General features: G+C 42.2%; 1 protein-coding gene across 2 annotated transcripts in view; it reads right to left on the reverse strand.

Annotated features, from left to right (window-relative positions):
* Rapgef5 (Rap guanine nucleotide exchange factor 5) overlaps window positions 1-20,947 on the reverse strand; it is a 227,329-nt gene extending 206,382 nt beyond the window's left edge. For both annotated transcript variants that reach the window (XM_076835279.2, XM_076835269.2), the window contains exon 1: window positions 20,670-20,947. In XM_076835279.2, coding sequence (XP_076691394.2) covers window positions 20,670-20,894 — 225 coding nt within the window. In that variant the 5' untranslated portion in view covers window positions 20,895-20,947. The remainder of the gene's footprint in view (window positions 1-20,669) is intronic.
* Window positions 20,948-21,804: the final 857 nt, after the last annotated feature.

Below are 21,804 nucleotides of genomic sequence, written 5' to 3' on the forward strand. Positions count from 1 at the left end.
AAGGATTGAAAGTTTGAGGCCAGCCTGGGCAACTTAGTCTGTCACAGAATTTCAAATAATAATAAAATAAAGACTGGGAATGTAGCTCAGAGGTCAAGTGCCCCTGGATTCAACAACCAAAAAAAAAAAGGAAGGAAAGAAATTTAAAAACTGTATTTGATGGATTCTGGAATTCCAAATTTGGTTGCAAATGGTTATCTCCAAAACCAACTAAACAATAACTAAAGCCTCCAGGCTGATAGTTCTGTTACAAGGACCCAACGTTGCCTGGTTGCAATGCCTGTTGCCACGTGGAGATTTAGTACTTGTCAAACCTACTTCTTCACTTCAGTGAGGTTTGTAAATGGCAGTGCTAGAACCCTAACCATGAGCACATGAAGCTCCAGGAGTTAATTAGCACAAGTGTGTACCCATGTTTCTTGTTACGAATGTGTACTTAAACACACCACAGAAGTCGTCAGTACAAATAAAGCCTTGATATGAAGGTAAAAATGAGCACTGTTCCAACTTCAGACAACAGGACTTTCCTTTCTCTTGGAAAAGCACTTTCTCCCTCCACTCTCACCCACATTTTTGAAGTACAGATTCAATGCCAACAAAAGGTTTTCAACAGCCATCCCCATTTCTTATTACTGACAGGATTTGACACACATGGGAAATGTGTTTTTGAAAGGGTTCCAATTATAAATTAATTCCATGACTCATGGTAGTCAACTCTTCACACAACCCTCACTTAAGTCCTGTGTATCTCAAGCTGGACAACAAACATCTCTACACAATTACTGTCCTATTAAGCATCAAGTGATACATTAAATCTTTAACCACCTTCTCTCTGCCTTTCTCACGCTTTCTATGCTTGAGAGAGCAACTGGCTACATAGTGTGCAGAGACATTGTTAAGATGCTGTAACTGTTTTCTTCAATTACTGGCTTTCAAACCTTTTCATAACTGCAACCCACACCACAAGAAGTATATTTTATATGATTACCCAGGTCACAAAAACATACATACAGACATACAGAGTGGAAACAAAATGCTTTTAATTAACCCCTTATGCCTGCCAGCAAAAATTACACTCTGAGCTCATCAAGTTATGCAATATAGATACACGGCCCTATTAAATATTAGCATTGTATTATGATTCTATAATTCTCATGTTAAACTTTCAATGAAAAAAAAACTGTAACTTTTTAAAATATGCTTTGAATCTTCAAAATATTCAATAAATAAATATTTAGGAACTTAACATATCTAAAGTCAGGATGATCTTAATGACTATATGCCAAGATAGTCTAGGTGTGTGCCAGGTGGGGGAGGAGGGCAGCTAACCAACCTTGAGCTACAAACAGCAATTCAACACATGGGCTACATATCAGTCAAATATTTTTAAGTAAATTTTCTATATAAATAAATTGTATTTTGGGTTTGCCTGAATAACCAACACTACTAATAATCTTTCCTTAAAGAAAAGACTATTTCAATACAAAAGAATGGATAGATATAATTTTCTGGAAGGAAACTGAAGGAAAAGAACATTTTGCAGAAGTGCCTGTTCTTTTATATTTCTAAATGCTTATGCTGCAATTTTAAAAAGAAAAGAGTTTCTAAAAACTATTATAGAGGTAGGATAATTTATCTTCTATAGGAGTTTCCACTGGCTATTTCTCACTTAGCAAAATAACAGGAGGAACGAGAAAAGGGATGTTAACAATGATCATAAAAACAGTATCAAAAAAATGACACACAGATGGCAGAAAAAAAATTGACTATACCATCTATAAAGGTGGCAAGGTAAAATAGAGTAGCAACTGTTGGGCACAGTGGCATATGCCTGTAATCCAGTGGCTCAGGAGGCTGAGGCAGGAGGATTTCAAGTTCAGCCTCAGCCACTTAGCAAGACCCTATCTCTAAATAAAACATGAAAAGGGTGGGGGATGTGACTCAGTGGTTAAGTGCCCCTGAGTTCAATTCCTGGTACAAAAAAAAAAAAAAAGAAAAGAAAAGAAAAAAAAAGTAGTAACCAAGAACTTTTATGTGTCCTTCATTATTAATAATGATGTCTCATAAATGATGCTTTTAAGAGAACCATGAAGGACTGAAACTCGGTCCTTATGCAGAGATTGGCAATAAGAGAGAGCCACTGCAAGCAGAAAAGAGTGGTGCATGGAGGGGACACCTGTAGCCTAGGGTGCAACCTGGCATTTATTTAGCAACATCTACCAACATACATATGTCCATACATACCCTATGTAATAAACTCATCTAAATTGAAAATATCATTAGTCAAAAAGTGCATTGAATACACCTAATCAATTGAACATCATAGCTTAGCAACACAGCACACTTCAGACTGTCACTTACCCTGCAGGGACCTTGTGACTGATTGGATGCTACAATACTGCTGCCAGCATCACAAGAGAGCTTCATGTTGTATACCACTAGCCCAGGAAAAGAGCAAAATTCAATATTTAAAGTATAGTTTCTGCTAAGAGAGGTTCACTTTCATGGGATCATAAAGTTGAAAAATCTTGAGTCAAAGCATCCTAAATTAGGCACTATCTACATAACTCACAAGCTGAATCAGTAGTATGTACTTACTAAACATTGACATACTGCCTTTTGCCACTCACTGTTCTAAGCACCTTTTTTTTTTTTTACAAATATTTATTATTCATGACTATCTTTTGCAGCACAGAGAGGTCACCTGTCCATGGTCATTCAGTTGGTAAATGGCAGTGAACCCCTAGCTGGCTGGTTCCAGCCACCTGTGTCTTCTCCCCTAGAGAATGATGCCCTTCATTCCTGCCCCTTTTGAAGTCTCAGGTCCCGCCCGCTTCCTTCTGCAAACTGACTCGCATCCCAATACCCTTCCAGCAATTTCAGAGTTCATTTCTCTTGTTTTCAATTAAGACCCCTGACTGATTCATCCCAAACCCAAGAGCCTCCACCACACCCAGCTCCAGGAAGAAGTCAGTTACCCAAGGGCAGGAGCAGAGGAATGTGGGTGCAGGCTGGAGGTGGATAGGGGCATGTGTGTCCTATAAATGAGCCAAGTCCTCAACTTACTTGGAGAGAATCAAACAGCTCTTATAAAATTTATGAGTGCAAGAAGGAATAGTGGTATTTATTGTTCTTTTCAGTTTCAAGACAGTGGGGAGTCTCACGCGGTCAGCTACAGAAGTTCACAGTGTTCCACTGGAGGCTCCTGGGAAAAGCAGCTATGAGTATCATTAAGACACAATTCCCTGGACCCAAAATACACAGAAATTTAAGAAGTGGGAAAGTCAGGAGTGGACAATGGGAATAAACACCTCCTTTATTTCCAGTCAGCTTCCTGGCTTCCCACACGGCTATCTTCCACCTTATCTTCCCCCACCTCACTCAAGGCTGGCCTTGAGGGCAGCTGGCACTGTGCTTATCCGGCCCTGAAGGGGGAGACCTGGCCCCTGGCAGACGCTGTGTGAGGACAAGGGCAGGGGGTAGGGCATCCATTTCCATCTGCTTGGAGGCCACAAAACAATACCAACTACAGTGCACGGGGCCGCTAGGATGGCTGCAGACTGCCGTCCTGTTCTCCATCCCTGAACCAAAGCACTGAAATTTTAAAACATGTCTCCTAAAAGCCACATAGAAAGCATCTCCTTTCCCTCTCTTTCTCTTGCAGAAGGTAATTTACATAATTAAGATGATTTTTCATACAAATACCACACACACACACACACACACACACACACACACACACACATACAATCTTGCACATAATTTCTTAAGAGTCTTGGGAATCTAGGAGACTTTCTACATAGAACACAGATCACCTTTGGTCATATTTCTGACAGAGTTAAATTCCTCTCAAGACCAGGAACTGATTTTTTGTGTACCCACTGATTTTCAAAAGCAAATTATTAAGTTCTTGCTTCCTTTTCATCCCAAACTCTGGCATCTCATTCCCAATGCCTCCATCTTAAAAACAGGCCCTGTCTGTCAGCTGGACCACCACCCTATGTGACCTCCAAGACTTCCACCTCCCATCCTGCACACCACCCACCAGACTGATCTGTCTAGAGAAGTGCTTTTGTCAATTGATAATGTCTGCTTAGTCTCTCTCTCCAAGAGTGGTGTCTTCCATGTCCACATAACAATCTCACCTTTATTCTATCAAAAAAAAAAAATCATGTACACACCCCCACACACATATTATAAATGTTGTTCCCAAATGTTAATGCAATGCTCGATAAGGGCCATGTAATACATTTTTAATAAATTAAATTAACTTCATTATAAAATTACTGAATTATAAAGAATAGTGCTTTATTCTGGTGGCTAGGAATAGGTTTTTATGGTTTAGATATTAGGTGTCCCCCAAAAGCTCATTGAGTGAGACAATGCAACATTCAGAAGCTAAATGATTGGGTTATGAGAGCCTTAACCCAATCAGTGAATTAATCCTCTGACAGGGATTAACTGAGTGGCAACTGTAGGCTGGTAGGGTGTGGCTGGAGAAGGTGGGTCTATGGGGGCATGACTTGGGGATATATATTTGGTGAGCTGAGCTTAGTCTCTCTCTCAGCTTCCTGATCATCATGTGAGCCACTTTCCTCTGCCACACTCTTTCACCGTGATGTTCTGCCTCACCTCAAGCCCCAAGGAATGGAGCCGACTGTCTATGGACTGAGACTGAAACTGTGAGTCCCCAACTAAACTTTTCCTTCTTAAAATTGTTCTTGTCAGGTCTTTTGGCCACAGTACCAAAAATGCTGACTAAAACAAGGTTATATACTAGTGGGGGAAGACTGATCTTGAACAATTATGAGCACATTCTCATTTATGTTCAAGGTGTAGAGGAATCAGACATGGGAAGGAGGTAGATGTTGTAATCTTAAAACAGGGTGGCCAAGGGACCTCACTGAGAGAATAGCCTTTGAACAAAGACCTGTAGCAAGTGATGGGTATCTAGAAAAATAGGGCTTAAGATTGAGAAACAGGAGATGCAAAGGCCCTGAGGAGAGAGCATGACAAGATGGTCAAGAAAGCCAGTGGGACCATAGCAGTGTGGAGGACAAGAACACAGCTGAGGAAAAGACTGTCACCTTTGTTGACAAAGGACATTCCCTGCAGTGTTAACATACCACGCACATCTATGCTCAACAAAAAACATGTCAGAATTCTGGACAAGCCACAGTACCGCCTGTGCAACCTCTGTCACCTAACAACGAACTTTGGTTGTTATTCTACACTTGGCTTTGTTCTTCTCATAGAGTACCAGCAAGTTTAATTTTTGAGATCAAAGAACTGTCAGTAGCATAACTGCTCAGTAAAGTATTTTTAGCAAGTCTTCATTAAAACGACACTTGTGTGCTGCATTTCATTTGAACCAGCAGGTCTGTTCCATTACTGACGGTTTGCTCTCATTTCTTTCTTGAGGTCTCGAAGAACAGGTAAGCCTATTTCTTAGAACTATGTCACAAATTATTGGTTTAGGCGCTATGCGACATATAAAACAAGTCAGATAACAACCTCACCAAGGCAGCATTGAGCTGAACCTGGTAAACAGACCAACCTCACTTCTGATGTCACCTCCACACTGAGCTTTTCCTCTTGTCCCCAAGCACAGGGAGGTAGATTCTACACCTTTGTGCTCCTGGGGTATTTTGGTTCTATCACAGTAGCCACTGCACCATGTATTTTTGTAATTTATACAACGTTGTAAAAATTACTTGTTACTATCAACATGTTCGCCTCACCCACTTTGAATCTCTGAGGACCAGGGTCAGGCCTTTATTCATTTCTATATTCTCAGCATCTAATGACCAAGGTAGATGTCACTAACACTTGTGCTTGTCTTCTTCAAGGGGTCTGGGAAGGATGACGCTCTGAGTGTCTTAACTGAGCGAGGCCACGTGACTGGCTTTGACCAATGAAATATGAACAGAAGCAATTTCGGGCAGAGCGTTTAAAGGCCTCTGTGCAATTCTCTACTCTTTCTTCACATCCTGCTGTCACTATGAAAGAAGATGTGGACATGGAATTGTCATAAGATAGAAGCAGAGCTCACACCTGGAGAACAACTACCCTGGACAGCACTCCCATACAAAGCATTCTTCTTGTAAGCAAGAAATAAACTTTTGTTATGTTCAGCTACAAATTTTTTTTTGTCTCACTGCAGCAAAACCTAGACTATTAGATACTAGGTGCCCAAAAGAGACTTTAGAAGAAAGAAAGGATATCAGAAAAGGTGGCTGCAGCCGACAGCAGAATGGTCTGCGACAAACAGGTGCTACATCACAGGATGCTCTCTGCAGTGACAGGAACAATTAACAAAAACATTAGTCCACTTTACTTGGTCTTGGGGTTAGCCTGGAATTCCCAAAGCTAATTGCTTAAATAGAAAAACCAATGTTTATTACAGTCATTAAGAAATGAAACTGGTTTTGAATTTCACAATCTTACTTCTCACTGGAGCAATACCTTCCTGTGTGTATCCTTTATCCAAGGCAGAAGTCTCTGTTTAAAACAAGTAGGTTTGAAAACATAATGCTAATTAGCAGTCAATGCACAGCATTCCATTCCCTAGTGCACAACAGTTAGACAGTGGTTCCTCAAGCCCCTGTAGCAGTTCCTCTTCAGGGGGATTTGAGAAGTTAAATGCTCTCAGAAAAATTTAAGAAAGAGGTTGGGTTGGGAGACGGCTTCTGTGAGAGTCTTAATATGCAAAGGTGGCCACCAGGAATCCAAACTCCTGCGACAGGCATCTAGCACCTTGTGGCCCATGAAACAGAGACCTCAGCCAGGTCCAGGTAAACTGACAGACACAAGAGTGAAGAAATGGAAGGGCCGTGCTGTTAAACAATGAGTGCAACAATAGGATGTGCTGATTCAGAGAAGAGGCATGGGAGAACAGCCCTCCAGATGGGCCTTCAGGGAGAACAGGACGACAGGAATGGCAAAGCCAAAAGAAACCAAACCCAGAGTGAAGAGGGGCTCACCCAAGGGAAGTGAGTAAGGAGGTGAATCGTCAAACGCCAGGAGAAAGCTTCACCAGAGATTTCTCAGGACTGAACCCAGAGCAGGAGATGCTGAGATCAGAAACGGCTTCCCTCCCAGGTAGGGGGCTAGGGGCAATTTTCACTCTAGACTAGAGGTGAAAACAAGCTAGATTAGCAAGAACCATTCTTGCCCCAGGTCTGAAGACAGGAATAGGCAGCCTGCACGGCCAGAAGCCCACTACCACCTTTCTCCACACAGAGCTCCTCTCCATACCCCAAGTAGGACATGGACTCTCCCACCAGGGCTGCTGTGCTAGAACCCTTCTCCTCTTCCCTGCTAACAGGTGATGCTCAAGCAGGGCCATTTTGAGGAAGACTTTATCTACATAAGGCTCCACCCCATTCCTGGTACCTCTGGGCCCCTCCCCTCTGTGTACCCAGCAGCTTGTCTTCTCTGGGTACCCAGCCATCCAGCTTGACTGGAGAAATGACCAGAAAGAAGGGAAAATGAAGCAACACCAAAGGATCCACATGTTTTAAGCCTGGATAACGTGATTCATCGTGATTTGTCTCAAATGTGTGAAGTCACACCGTGGACTCCCTCACAACACTTCCATGCTGATACATACACATACAAAAACCCAGAAAGAGGGAGAAAAACATTCCAGAGTTGCTTTTTCCTCTTAGAGAACTCTTATTCAAAAAAAAAAAAAACTGTTTACAACAGAAAATGTGTTTGTCTTCAAATGTTCCATTTGTTAAAATGAAGTATCCAGTCTTTACTATCCTAATATTACTCACAAAAGCTGGGAAGTAGTTTCAACCTGGCATGACATTTCAATCTAAAAGGAACTCACAGACATATAAAATTGCTAACTGTGATCCTGCTTCATGGCAAGATTAGTATAGGAGATGATTTGGCTGAGTACCAAAATCATGAAGTATGTTTTTTATCTCACTGACACACCCATCACCGGCACCCATGGGCAAAGGATCCAAAGGTGTAATTATTCTATTCAACCATTTGTTACCTTGTGAATACAGTTTTGGCAGGCATTTCAGAACATGCTCAATATACTGTGACAAAAATTAGCAAGATCAAAGTACCACATCAAGGTTTTAGAACTCCTGTGTACAAGCTGACAATGCTCAGGTGCCTGAGAAAAAGGCAGGGGCAGAAAAAGAGACCATGCAAAGGCACGCATGAACTGCTTCTCTGATTCTGAACACTACTCTTCCAAGGCTCTGCATAGGAATGACATAGGAATGGAGCTCAGGTCATGTCCTAGCACAACCAGCTTCTGACCAGAGGTCCAGAGACCTCTCAGGACCCTCCCTGGGTCTTAGCAACACTTTCAAGGACAGGTCCTTCCTTGCCTCTCCCCCATCTTCCACATGAACTTCAGGGATCAGGCTGCTTCCTTACCTTGACCATGCCCAATGCCCACTCCATTCCTTAGCTTCTTCATATCCCGGCTATACCATCCACCATCACATTCTCCATCACTGCTCTTACCTGGGCTCCTGTATCAGCCAAAAGTTCTCTCAGAAAAGAGCCTATCAAAGATGTGTGGGCAAAGTTCACATACCACTGGGACATGCTACAGCACATGGGGACTTTCACAGCTTAAAAAACATTTAACAGGTGGAGGCCAGAGAAACAGGGAGACGGAGCTCCACAGGAGGCTGAAGACGGCCGAAGGAACTGCCCAGTGGGAATTGCTGTTAATAGCTGCTCACTGTCACCACCCACACCCCAGTAGGGAGAAGGACCTCTCTCCTCCTGGCTCCCGCTGACTACACCCAGACCAAAGCTAGAGGAAGAGGGAATCCCAGGGATCAAAGTCCACAGAGGGCAGCCTCCAAGGTGCACACTAGAACAGAGATGAGAAGAGACTGCATGGGATGGACAGAGTGATCAGGACTGTGGCCACAAGTCCTCCATGTTCCAAATGTTCATCATGTGTTTTTTTTTAATTATTTAAAAACAATAATTTATTGCATCTTCTCCCTCAGAAACTGTTCAAATTTTCCAGAATCAAAAATGCTACCTTCTACTGGATGAGAAGAGCACCACTTAAACTTTCAGGTTGTCCACTTAAGGCATCTTGTCTTTCTGCTACAAAGTTATGACACAGCACCATCCTGACAGCTGGCTGTGTGATCAGAGAGCCCTACTGAGCATCCTCTATGTAACCAGGTGGAAACCACCTCTGCTTCACAGATGTTGACTGCACAGGCGAACAGGATGCAGAGGCACATAGGAAAGCTTGGTTACTTGCCTCTGAATCCACAAGAGAAAAAAAATACCTACCTTATTCCAGAGTTATGAACATAGAGAAATAAGAATGTGTGTGAAAGCACTTTGTAAATGAAAGTATTATATAAACAACAGCAGAGGGAATACCCAATGGCTGATTAGTTGAATTTGCTGAGGATTTTAAAGTTAACCTCATTTAAGATACCAAGGTAGACCAGAATAGGTCTAGGAGGCATTTTTTTTTCTTAAGGAGTTATGTGCCAAAAACCATGGGGAAATTCGAATGTTTCAACAGGTGCTGTTTCAAAATTTGTGATAAACTTGAAATAGTAGAGGAAAGAAAATACTGATGCTAACTTGAGGCTAAGAAGTAACTTACTGATGACAAGAAATAGCAACAAGCATCTTCTCCAAAAGGAAAGAAACTACCTGGGAAGGTCTCTGACAGCCACAATGAGGGACTGGCACCAAGTTCTCTTCTGACACTTCTCCCAGAATTCAGTTTATGACCTAATGATTTAACTTTCTAAAAACAGATTTAGAGAGATGTTCTTTTCATGTTTTTGATGTGACAGATATTGATTTAATCAGATTTCTCTTGTATCTTCGAATACTCCCTCTGATAGGACATTATCTTCTTCCCCAACTAAAGTGATGTAGTGAATATTGTCTAAGATGTGACCAAAGTGCTCTGCAGATTGAGTAGATATCTCAATGTAGAAAGAACACCACTCTGACAATGGTCAGAAGAGGCTTGTTGCAAAAAATAAAAATGGATATCCTACCTCACTATTGATTTTCATAATAGAATATAAATATTCCATCTTAGAAACGAGACTTAGTTTGCTTTACTTACTCTGAGTCACACACCCATTAATTGACAAACTTACAGAGAAATATTCTCTCTACTGTACTACAGATAAATAGTATTTTAACGGATTAAAATAGGCATCAGACTTCTCCTGATCTCCAAAAGTTTTCATCACACATTCTCTTCTCTAATGAAAAAATAAGAGAGAGTACAAAAGATTTCATAGTTATATATAAATCCACAGCACACAATGATGAGTAAAGTATTTGCAGTGTTTGCTCACTGTAGTCAACATGTGGAGAGGTAGAGCAAGCAGAAAGATAAGCTGCTCACTTCCCTCAATAGCAACATAAGAGTAAAACAAATTTACAGTCAGCACCAAAGGCACAAGTGTTGGGCAATCACAAGTATTTGCATGTTCGGCCCATAACAGCTACAGACACATGATTTGACAAGGTCAAATTCAACTGGAGAAAACAACCAATGGGGCTGCAGTGTAAGTTGCTAGACCAGTTAGGGAGAAAAAAATACAGGAAGATAACTAGCTACAATGCAAAAACCCTGGTTTTCAGGACTCCTCAACTTAAGACTTGTTTTGCCTAATGAGGAATCCTGAATTATGTTTTCTCTACAGACAACACAAATGGTACAACATGAAAAGGAAAGCATTTTACAAGCAGGAATGTCTCATGAACAAAGCAGATAAAATACAAAAAGGATTAACTGAGTCACAGAAGGGAAGATCTGCCTACTCACCCCACACAAATTACGGTGACTCAAAGGCAAGTCTAAATGTATTGTCCATTTTGTGAAATTTATTGGGAAGTTGAAGTTAAATTTTACTTTAAAACACACACACACACACACACACACACACACACACACACACAACCTGTGAAGAAACCAATAATAAAAATCACACACACACACTTTAACCTCACAATTAGAGTTTGGTTTCTTCCACCTTCAACATTACTGTACAGCTCTTCTGCCTTTTATAGTAAACATTTAAATTTAATCTCTCCTGACATTGAAATTATTACCTAAGCAATATCAATGTTCATATAAATTGTTAATAGAGTCTTAATTTGCATTTTTCATACTTCCACAAATTAATAGGGATTTGTTTGAATGCACCATTTAAAACTTTGATATTTCTATAAATTTCATAGCTAAATTTTAACAAATGAAAACATGGCTTACTATACTTCTTTTATTCTAAGGCACCAATAATTTTAAGACATACCATTAATTTAATAATAGCTTTACAGGGGAGAATAGTACTCCTTTAAATGAACACATCCACTCTAAGATGCAGCCCAATTTCCAAAGTGTTAAAATAAAGAAAAAAGGGGAACATAATCAAGAAAATACATTGATTATTTAGAGAGGGGATACAAAAGATTGTAGATAGATTGAAGCTAAACTTCCTGGGTTCATATTTTAGATGCTCTGCATCCTTGGTGATCTTAGGCAACTTACTTAGCCTCTCTGCGCAATGAGACAATCTGTCACATGAGGCTGTGTTACTAGGATGGAGTTACTGTTTTAAGGTACTCTGAATGACCCAACAGGATAAATGTTATATAAGGACTTATTAAACAACAATAGCTATCATCATCATCACCACTACCAACTACCAGGGCTTACTGAAACATTTGCCACATTCAGAGGTGAACATTTTCCAACAAGCTGATAAAATATTTTAATTCAATAAAATATTTACGACTGAATGAGTTCTCATGTCAAAATATTATAGTAAGTTTAGACAAACGGTAAAATAATTATATAACCATAGTCTTGCTCTTTAGAAGGCAGGAGAGGGAAGATTTTTAAACCAGGGTATCTGTGTGGTCCAGGCTTTAGAACACCCACGAGCCACCTGAAATGAGAAGCAAAATTATGTCTGCGTGTGTGTTTCTGCAGTGCCAACTCCTGACTCCTAAAAATACCTAGAACAAAAAAAAATAGATCCATTCACCTCAGATAATCATACCACATTAAAAGGTAAATAAACCAAAGTCTAAACTCATTAAAAATATTAGAATATTCTAAATTATTTCATTTAATTGTAAATGAGTTCAGTGACTTTGACAGGTACACAAATTCTGACTTCCTCTTTTTCTTTTTTCCTTTTTTTTTTTTTTCCTTTGAGACAAGTTCTCACTCTGTTGTTTTTCTCCAGCTCCAGAGCTGAAAAGATCCTCCTGCCTCAGCCTCCCTGGCAGCTGGAAGTATAAGCACAGACCACTGCACCCAGCTTCAATTTTCTTAAATGGCAAGCATGTTACCATCAGAAACATAAATCCTGGGTCACAAGAAACTCATTCTTCTTCTTCTTCTGGTTTTTCATATAGGCCAGAAAAGCAGCTTGCTTGCTTTATAACTCTCTAAGTAGATAATATAATATGGAGCTGAAAATAAGTGGCCCTGTGATGAGTTGTCCCCAACCTTGGAGCCTCCTGCAGGATGGCTGGTATGGCTGGGAGATGACTGACAGCTGCCCAGCTCAAACAGCTGCCAATACCTGTAGGAAATTAGTGCTGGTCCTAGAAGCTACCACTGCAGACACTGGCAAGAAAATGAATCGTGTTTTACACTGAGACTTGAAATGTTCTGTGCATCCATCGTTTCAATATACTACATGTTACTATGAGGTCGGAGCCTTAGTGTGGTACTGGGGAAAGGCCATGGTCTCTGGAGTCAGGCCATCCTGGGCTCCATTCCCATTCTTTCCTGGGTGGCCACAGCAGTGTTCTCAACCTCTCCATATCATAATTCCCTCATAAGTGAAAATGATTCCTCCTTTTAGGAGATTATGGAGGTTTGAATCTGATAAAGACCTGCCACAATAGTACCTGTGGACTTTCTCCTCTCCACACCCATTTATGAATGATTGAATATAGCAATATGGGCCACAAAAAGTTAAACTGGTAAGTTGAATTATTTTGAGTTCACATAAAATCTCATAACTTCTTACAAACTACTTCCAAAACACATATCATCACTGGAATTACCAGTATTCCTAACTAGGGTTGTTATGCAATATTGAGTCAAGAATTTGAAAAAATATCACAAGGACTCCAAGTCATCACCAGTGACTTAGCCCCCACCTTTCCATCTATTTTTAGCTACCCAAGTTAAGAATTACTGCCAAGCCAATTTAAAAGACAGCACAAGTATGAAACTCAGCCTATTTTGTTATGGTACCAGGACTTAGACACCACCTAAAATATGCAGTGTGTGTTAGAAAATCACTTTTTTAAAAAAATGGAATTTGACATTGCATACAAAAGTAAAAAAGCAAACTATGCCTAGATTTCCATAAATACGCTTATTTCCTAGAATAAGCATCTGGACAGGGAAGGAAAAATTGAAGCTCCAATATACCTAACACTTATCTACATTGTCTCTATTCCTGGAAAAGCTGGCCTGAGGTGTATCTCATTATAGAGGAAGAACCAGAGGCTCCTGGAGTTCAGGGAATAACTTTTGCAAGACAGAGCGGTGGCAATGGGCGTCCAACCCAGTTTTCCCAGTTATACCATGCTCTTTTCCTCCCATCTAATCTTGTACCCAAAGTCTGTTGGGGTTGGGGGATAGGGAAAACATTTTTAAAAATGAAGTATTAACTTGTCACTGAATTCCTTTGCTAGAATTCAATGAAAGTAAAATAGAATAAATAAATCTACAGTTTGCTTTCCTTCTTCCCAAATACTTAGAAGTGATATCTATAGAGTTTTACAGCCAGCCCTCTACCTCTTGCATCTGCAAATTCAACCAATCATGAATCAAAAATACTTGGAGGGAAAAAAAAAAACATGTATAGACTCAATACAGTAAAACAACCATTCACCTAGCCTCAACACTGCATTAGTTGTCATAAGTAATATAAAGAAGATTTAAAGTACATGGGATATATGTAGGTTATATGCAAATAGAATGCCATTTTATATAAGGGACTTGAGCATCTGTGAAGATGGGATCCATAGGAAGTCCTAGAACAAATCCTCCTCAGAAACAGAGGAATGACCATACTTTCTCTGTAGCTGTGGTTAACACCTTTATGGCACCCAGGTTCAAACAGGTAGTTGGTCAGCTATCAGAGGCGGCAATACCAACGTTTCTAAGTTCATCAAATGTTTCTTGTATCTGATCTGACTACCTTCCCTGGCAGATGCAGATATCCTTTAATGACACTTATCTTCTCACAGGCTACTATGAGCAGATAAGAAATAGGTAAGCTGGGCCAATTCACAAGGTTTTTGGATTGACCTTGATCAAAGTGAATCTGGGTGATTTTTGCTGATATGCCAAACACTATTTTTAATTTTGGTAAATATTAGTGTTATGGTGTGGATATAAAGTTTCCCTCAGAGACTCTTATGTTGAATGCTTGGTCCTTAATACAGCTGTGTTCAGAGGTGGAGATCTAGAAAAACGATTGGGTCATGAGAGCTCTGACCTCATTGGCCACTGGTAAGTGAATGGACTACTGGGAGGTGGTGGAGGCTGTGGGAAGTGGGACCTGTTTGAAGGGAGTGGGGTCCCTGAGGGCATGCCCCTCGGGGCTCTATCTTATCCTCCAGCACCAACCTCTCAGCTTCCCAGGTTGCCGCAATCTGGCTGGGCACAAATCACGAGCCGCCAAAAAGCACTTGTATGTTCAAACAGGAAACTTTATTGCCTGAAATCCAACAGCACTCCACGCACACTCCCCGGGAACTCTCCCGAATGCCACCCACGCAGCCCCCAGGAACAGCACACATCCACCAGAACTCCCTCCACTGGGCTGCACGAGCATTCACTCTCGGAAACCCAGGAGAACTCAACAGGAACTCCAAAGTAGTGGGCACCTGAGGCAGCAAGAGCTGCCCCATTACTGGTGTAAAGGTCTAATATACAATTGAATCAACCCAGCATCATCATAATGGCTCACCTCTCAACCATTACTTCTGGCAAAATACAAGGGGCCATTCCCACTCCGCTGTGGCTCTCAACACCAGGTGTCAGGAACTGAGCAGCTTTCTTCTGCAATACCCTTTTGCTATGATGTTCTGCCTCACCTCAGATGCAAAGCAATGAACCAGCTAAACATGGTCTGAAACCTCTAGAACTGTGAGCCAGAATAAATCTTTGCTCCCTTTAAGTTATTTCTCTCAGGTATTTGTCACAGTGAGGAAAAGCTGACAAACACCATTTGTTACCATTCACCTCTAATCACAATGTTTGTCCCCATTCCTCTTGCCCCACACCCAACAGGAGAGCCACAGCCTCTCTGTGTTCCAATGAATGAAAGTTAAAGTCTGGCATCAGGAGCATTCAGTAACCATCTTCACAGTGGTTAGGCAATATTAGCAGGTGCTATAAGGCTGTGGTAGTTTAAAGTAAATAAACCTTTGCCCTTGGAGCATTTGAGGAAAACTAGACAGTCAATTCAGAGCATGGATTGGGCTCTGTGGAACAAGGCTTCCTGGAATCAAACCTCCCTCCTCCCACCCACACATTCTGTGATCTTCAGCAAGTTATATCTGTGTTTCAGTTTCCACATCTGTAGAATGCAAATATCAGTATCTAACTCACAAGCTTGTAAGAGTTAAATGAAGTTTGTATCAGAATGTGCATGGCACATAATTAAGTGCTATGATGTGTTACCAATAGACTTCAATTTACATACAAAGAATGAACGGAGATGCTTTGCCTGAAAGAGATGTGTTTAAAATGAGTATAAATTGAGTGTACTAGTATAACAACAGGCAGTACATATTTCTCAATCAGCAAAGTCAAGTTTCTGGAAGAGGAGGGTATTTGAGTCTCACCCATAGCACTCCAGTTGGACAGAAGGAAGGGGTCACTTTGTTCCTCTTTGAGAGTAATCACAAGGGAAAGTGACCTTACTTGAAATAAGAGAGCCTCATTCAGAGAGCTGCCAGCTCTTCTGCCCAGTTTCTCCAAGTTGAAAAAGCACCTGCTACGGGGCCACTGCCTAGCAAAGGTTGGTTAAGGGGTAGAAGACAGCCACCCTTTCTGAGGTCTAATCCAAAAGCCGACGATCACCCAGAGGACTGTGATGAAGTCAATTTGGCCCAACTGTGAATCACTCTGGCTGCTGTAAATGAAACAGATTTCAGGATGATGAAGACAGTGGCAGAGTCTGCCGAAAACATCACAGCAGCAAAGACCAAAATAAGTCAGGCCAGTATTTTGGCAGTATATATAGAAAGAGAGGATGGTTGTTAACAGCTATTTTATTGGGGGAAGGAGGGGGACACCAGTCTTGGAATTGCCTGAATAGAAGGATTAAAAGAAAAATGAATGAATTAAGGTAAAGGCTTAAGACCAAGAGAGACAGAAATTAGGAACAATGAACCCTTTTCAGTTAAAAAAACTACTCATGCTCCTTGGAAAAATGGCTGACTTCGGGTCTGGAGCAGGAAATATACAAGATAAGCCTAGAATATCTCCTGCCAGATAGTTCTCGAAGCCTACTGAGGCTTCATGTAAAAGTACCCACAGAGTGCCAAAAAGAACATTTACCACAATGGACTGCAACCAATATATTAAGATCCACAAATTCTTAAAGATACTTAGAAAAGCTAACTAGTTATCACTGGAAGTTGTTAGGGCCACAAATCATTACTCTGCAAATTCATAAAGGGAAAAAGAATCTTTCCCCTGTCTTTCCTGAATAATCTGAATTTCAAGAGATCCAAATACTTTATGAGGAAAAGTTCTTTATATACAAAATTCCAATAATAAATGCCGAGGTAGAATGGATTTAGAATCTCACCATTTTGTGCCCCATAATGATATGGATGTTCCATAACCATCTGTTGAGGCTAAAATCTTAGGTAAAGGGTGGAAATATAAGGAAACACTAATTGGACCCACTGATCAATCTTTTTTTTTAATCTTTGCCCCCAGTACTGGAGATTGAACCTAGGGGCACTCTGCCACTGAGCTACATCCCCAAGTCCTTCCTTTCTATCTACCTATCTATCTATCTAGACAAGGTCTCACTAAGTTGCTCAGGTTGGCCTTAAACCTGCAATTCCCCTGCCTCAGCCTCCTGAGTCATGAGCACTGCCTTCCCTGGCCCACTAATCAATCTTAATTTCTCAAAAAGAGAGTCATCCAGACATTATGTGTCTCACAATGTGATGCAACAGATTTTACACAGCAACACCCATGAAGGATACTTACTTGTCTTTGAGACTGAGTCTGATCAAGTTTTCGTATCTAACAACCACATTATAGGAAATGTGAAGAACAGAAGAACAAGTTAAATGACACCACAAGTAAATCATCACCTGAGGGAGTGGGACATCACACTGGACAAACCAACCACTCACTCCTGCAAATCAATGGCCTGAAAAAAGAAGGATGGGGGCTATAATAATAGAGCTTAAAAGCCTAACAAGCAAATGCAACATGAGGACCTCATTGAGTTCCTGATGCCAACAATTACATAGTAGGAAAAAAGTATTTGAGAAAATTTGAATATGGGGATTATACTAAGGAATTGTTAAAATTCTTAGGTATGAAAAGGAACAGAAGTTTTTTTGTTGTTGTTTCACTTTTAAAATATCCTTACTTAAGATGTAAACTGAAAGATTTGTAAGTGAGATGACACTATGATTATGATTTTGCTTTCAAATATACCAGCTCCCACAAAAAAAAAAATTGTACGGAAGGGAGAAATAAATGAAACATGACTGGTAAATGCTAATAACTATTGAAACTTGAGGATTTATTATGCCCTTCTCTTATATATTCCATTATATAAATTTTTTAAATGATTAACTGGAGATGTAGCTCTGTGACAGAGCATTTGCCAAGCATGTGTGAAGCCCTGGGTTCAATTCCAATTACTCAAAAAAGAAACAAAACAAAACAAAACAAATTAAAGGTTTTAGTGGGAATTCAAGCTTACTTGCCACTGAGGCTTAAGGGGTGACCTCAATAGGGACCTCCACAAAGCAAAACTTTGGCCCCCTTATCCTAAAGAGATGCAGTGTCTTAACCAATAGGACCATGAATTCAATAATATTGGAAGTGACTGACCCAAGGAACCAAGCAACTATGCTATATCAACCAAATGACAGCTCACTTTGTCCCAGTTAAGAGACAGCCTACAATGCACCGGGGTGGAGCAACACAACCTACAAGAACTGAGTTAATGTCAGATTGTCCAAATTTGTGGAAGCCCAAGGCAGCATGGACAAAAGTCAAACATATTTCAAATTCAGATCTTGGTCAATACAAGAGTTAAAAACTTTACTTATGTAATTCACAGAGTTTCTCCTTTACCAGTTGTAAAAATGTTCTGTTAACTGGCCCTTGAATTCACTCAGCAGCACTGGAAACAAATCTCCAGCCAAGCAGTCTAGAACATATCTTATCTGTTTTTCTCTTTCTTTCAAACCCCTTCTGAAAGTTTGTATCTCCATTTGTGTCTCCCAAAAAAATCTTATGTTGAAGCCCAAATCCCCAATTTGTTGGTATTTGGAGATGGGAACTTTGGAAGTATCTAAGATTAAATTAAGTTGTGAGGGTGAGGCCCTTATGACAGGGTTAGTGGCCTTGTAAGAGGAGAAAAAGAGAGCTGTCTCTCCCTTTGAGTAATCAAAGAAAGGACACAGAAGCATATAGCAAGAAAGTGGCCATCTGCAAGCCAGGAAGAGATCCCTTGCCAGAAACTGAATCAGTCTGCACACTGGTCTTCAACTTCCAGCCTCCAGAACTGTTAGAAAATAAATTTCTGTTTGGTTAGGCCACCCAGCCCACAGTATTTTGTTATGGCAACCCAAGTTGCCTAACACAGGTACACATTTCACTTGTTTTCCTATTTCTTTCAAACTCTTTCCTACCCCTTTGATGGCAAAGGTTCCAACATCACAACCATAGTTCAAAGCAAAAAGAGTGAAAAATTGTTGAAAATTATGGGTTTCCAATAATAGAAAATTTGACAATCTTCCCCCAATTAAGAAAAAAATATGGCCATTCACTTAAGCCCCCCAAAAGAACTAACATAGTACTAAAATTAAAGAAGGGTTAATAAAGTATATATTATTCAAAGTAATTAAGAAAATAAGAGTAGATATGTATATTGGCAAGACACATATCATCCCAGGCAGTGAGAAACGGAAGTCTCTATGTAGATGCATGCTACAGATCTATTTATACAGAAACTCTCAGCAATTCTTGTTGCAGATTGCCTGGCTGCCCTCATGTCTTCAGAATTCTGTGCCATGAAAAAGTAACTGTCAAGGATAATAGGAACACAATTTGACCTACTTTTCCCTAGATTCTTGCAAAGTCTATAACTCTGGTTCTTGTGTTTATTTAGCTTCCATGTCTTGGGAACACATTTCCTTGCTTTCTTTGCAGGCAATCCTGTATGCCAAATGTTAAGGTCATTGATGGACAGTTCCAAAAACTCTCCTGGTCACCGACTTTAAGAATGTCCCATTACACACAGATAATCCTCAGAACATCATCCTTCTGAAAAGACACCTAGGAAAGGAGGAACTTCGGCCTCCAGAGGTTGGAAGACCTTCACCACTTCTGACTCTTCCCGGCCCAAAGAAATCCACACCAACACAAATACCCCCAACCCTCAAGTTTCACAAACCCAAGATGCAAGAGCTAAAATCTTTTAAAGTGGACAACCAAGACTTCATGTTTTAAGTTACAGTCCTAAATCATGTACACTGTTGCAACTTCTCAGTGAAGACTACTTAGTAATGAGGAATTCCTACAAACTGAGTAGGACCCACCCAAGGTGCTCCCCTGGTGAGAGAAGAAGTCTGAGTAAGTCTGTCCAGTGTCCAGAAACCCTGCTGGGGCCTCCTGAGAGGCTTAAAGAACCTGAAGGATAATCAGTAGCGCTTTCTCACTTCTCCTGTACCAAACATGTCTGACCTGCTCAGGTCATTAGATGCACTTAGTACTCAATGAGGGGCACTCCTTGATAGGTAATCATATTTGAACACACCATCAGGAAGTCAATATTTAAGATTCCTGGGGGCGTGCACCCTCCTCTTCAAGGGGATGTCCGGAGTACTAAGTGCTGGAGAGGCTGGAAACCAGGAACTAGAAGATCACCCAGGAACTTTCAACTCCTGGATATCTATCTATCTATCTATCTCTCTCTCTCTCTCTCTCTCTCTCTCTGCCGTGGGGTGGGGGTAGGAGGGGGGGGGATGTGAGGCCAGAGCCCGTCCTTATGCCCAAAGCTTGCAATGGGACGTCCAAACACATCGAAGGGCCTGAGGCTTACTGTCGGATAGGGCTGGCTGACTGCTAGACACCGGACACCTGCAGCTTCCTCTTTGAGAAGAGGCGAACAGTCCTTTCAGGGATGCCCGTGTTAAGCAACCTAAATTCAGGTGCCCTTTGGTTAAGTCAAGTGCATCTGGGGGTGGGGAAGCTGTCTCTCACCGAGAGGAACCCCAAACCCACCGTCCCGGACTCCTCTTCAGCGCAGTCCGGCAGAAGGGAGCCCCTTCCGCCGCCTCCCTAACTTCCAGACGCCCCCTATCATCTCCCGGAGGGTGGGCGCGGGCTCCACGTGCGCTCCGCGGGCGCCCCATCTCTGGCCGGGACCACTCACCCGGCCCCCGGCGGCGCTCCGCTTTCTCCGCAGCGTAAGCCCGCTCCGCAGCAGTGCAGGCAGGTCCTTCAGCCGCGGCCGCAGCGACGCCGCCGGCTGCTCGCGCTCCGGCTCGCGGGCGCTGGGACTGCGGCGCAGAGCGCTGTCCGCCGCCGCCACCGCCGCGGCCAGGGCCGGGCTCTCGCACGGCGGCTGCATCTTGACTGAGCCCACCGCCATCCTCATGCCCAGACCGCGGCCGCGGCCCCGGCAGCTTCTCTCCACGGAGCTCGCCTCCGCGCGCCTTCGCCAAGCAGCGAGAGGGCGCGACTGCGGCTCCGGCGCGGGGCGCGCTGCCAGCCGCTGCCCATTGGCGCGCGCCGCGGCCCCCGCGAGGCTCAGCCCTGTGCACCTCCCCCTCCGGCCCAGGTGCGCCCCGCCCCGCCCCGCCCCGCCCTCTCCCGCTGCTCACCTACGTCTGAAGCCCTAGCCCCTCAGACACTCCCACCCGGACTCAAACGGAAGAGGCGCCCGGGGGAAAGCACCCTCCTACACAGGTGCCGCATTCCCAGAATCCTCCTTTAAGCCCACTCCTCTGCCGTCTTCTTCAGCTCCCCATTCCCTTCGGGCTGAAAAATTCCGGTGCACTTCCCGTTTCTCAACAGCCAGGCTTGACCTGGACTTCGACCAAGTGCTCTGAGAAGTCGTGCTCCCTCCCGCACTTGACGCACAGCCTAGCCCCACATCATAATCCTTATTTCTAGCGACTGTTTTCACCAAAGAACTTCAAAATAGGCTCTGTATTCTTCTACAAGACAAACACCGTGACATAGAATTGCCCCACGCCGACCCCTCTGGGCATACTCATCATTAAAAGATGAGGGGAGAAAACTTCTGTTGGTTATGATAGGTGTACAGCAAAGTAGGTGCGAGTCTGGTGACCCGAACGTGAATCTCTGTTAACATGTTGGAACTTGATCTTCCCTGAAAGCCTGCTGCCTGTGATGAATGTGCTTGGTAAACTGCGAAAGCCAAGCGTGGTGTGAATCATTGTTTATGCCATTCCAGGAGTAGGAATCCTGGAGCACCCAAAAAGAGACTATTCCACCAGGACCTTAACGCAGGGGCTGTGACCCTTTACATCCCAGCTCCATCT

Source organism: Callospermophilus lateralis, chromosome 1 (assembly GCF_048772815.1).
Source record: "Callospermophilus lateralis isolate mCalLat2 chromosome 1, mCalLat2.hap1, whole genome shotgun sequence".
NCBI classification, from domain to species: Eukaryota; Metazoa; Chordata; class Mammalia; order Rodentia; family Sciuridae; genus Callospermophilus; species Callospermophilus lateralis.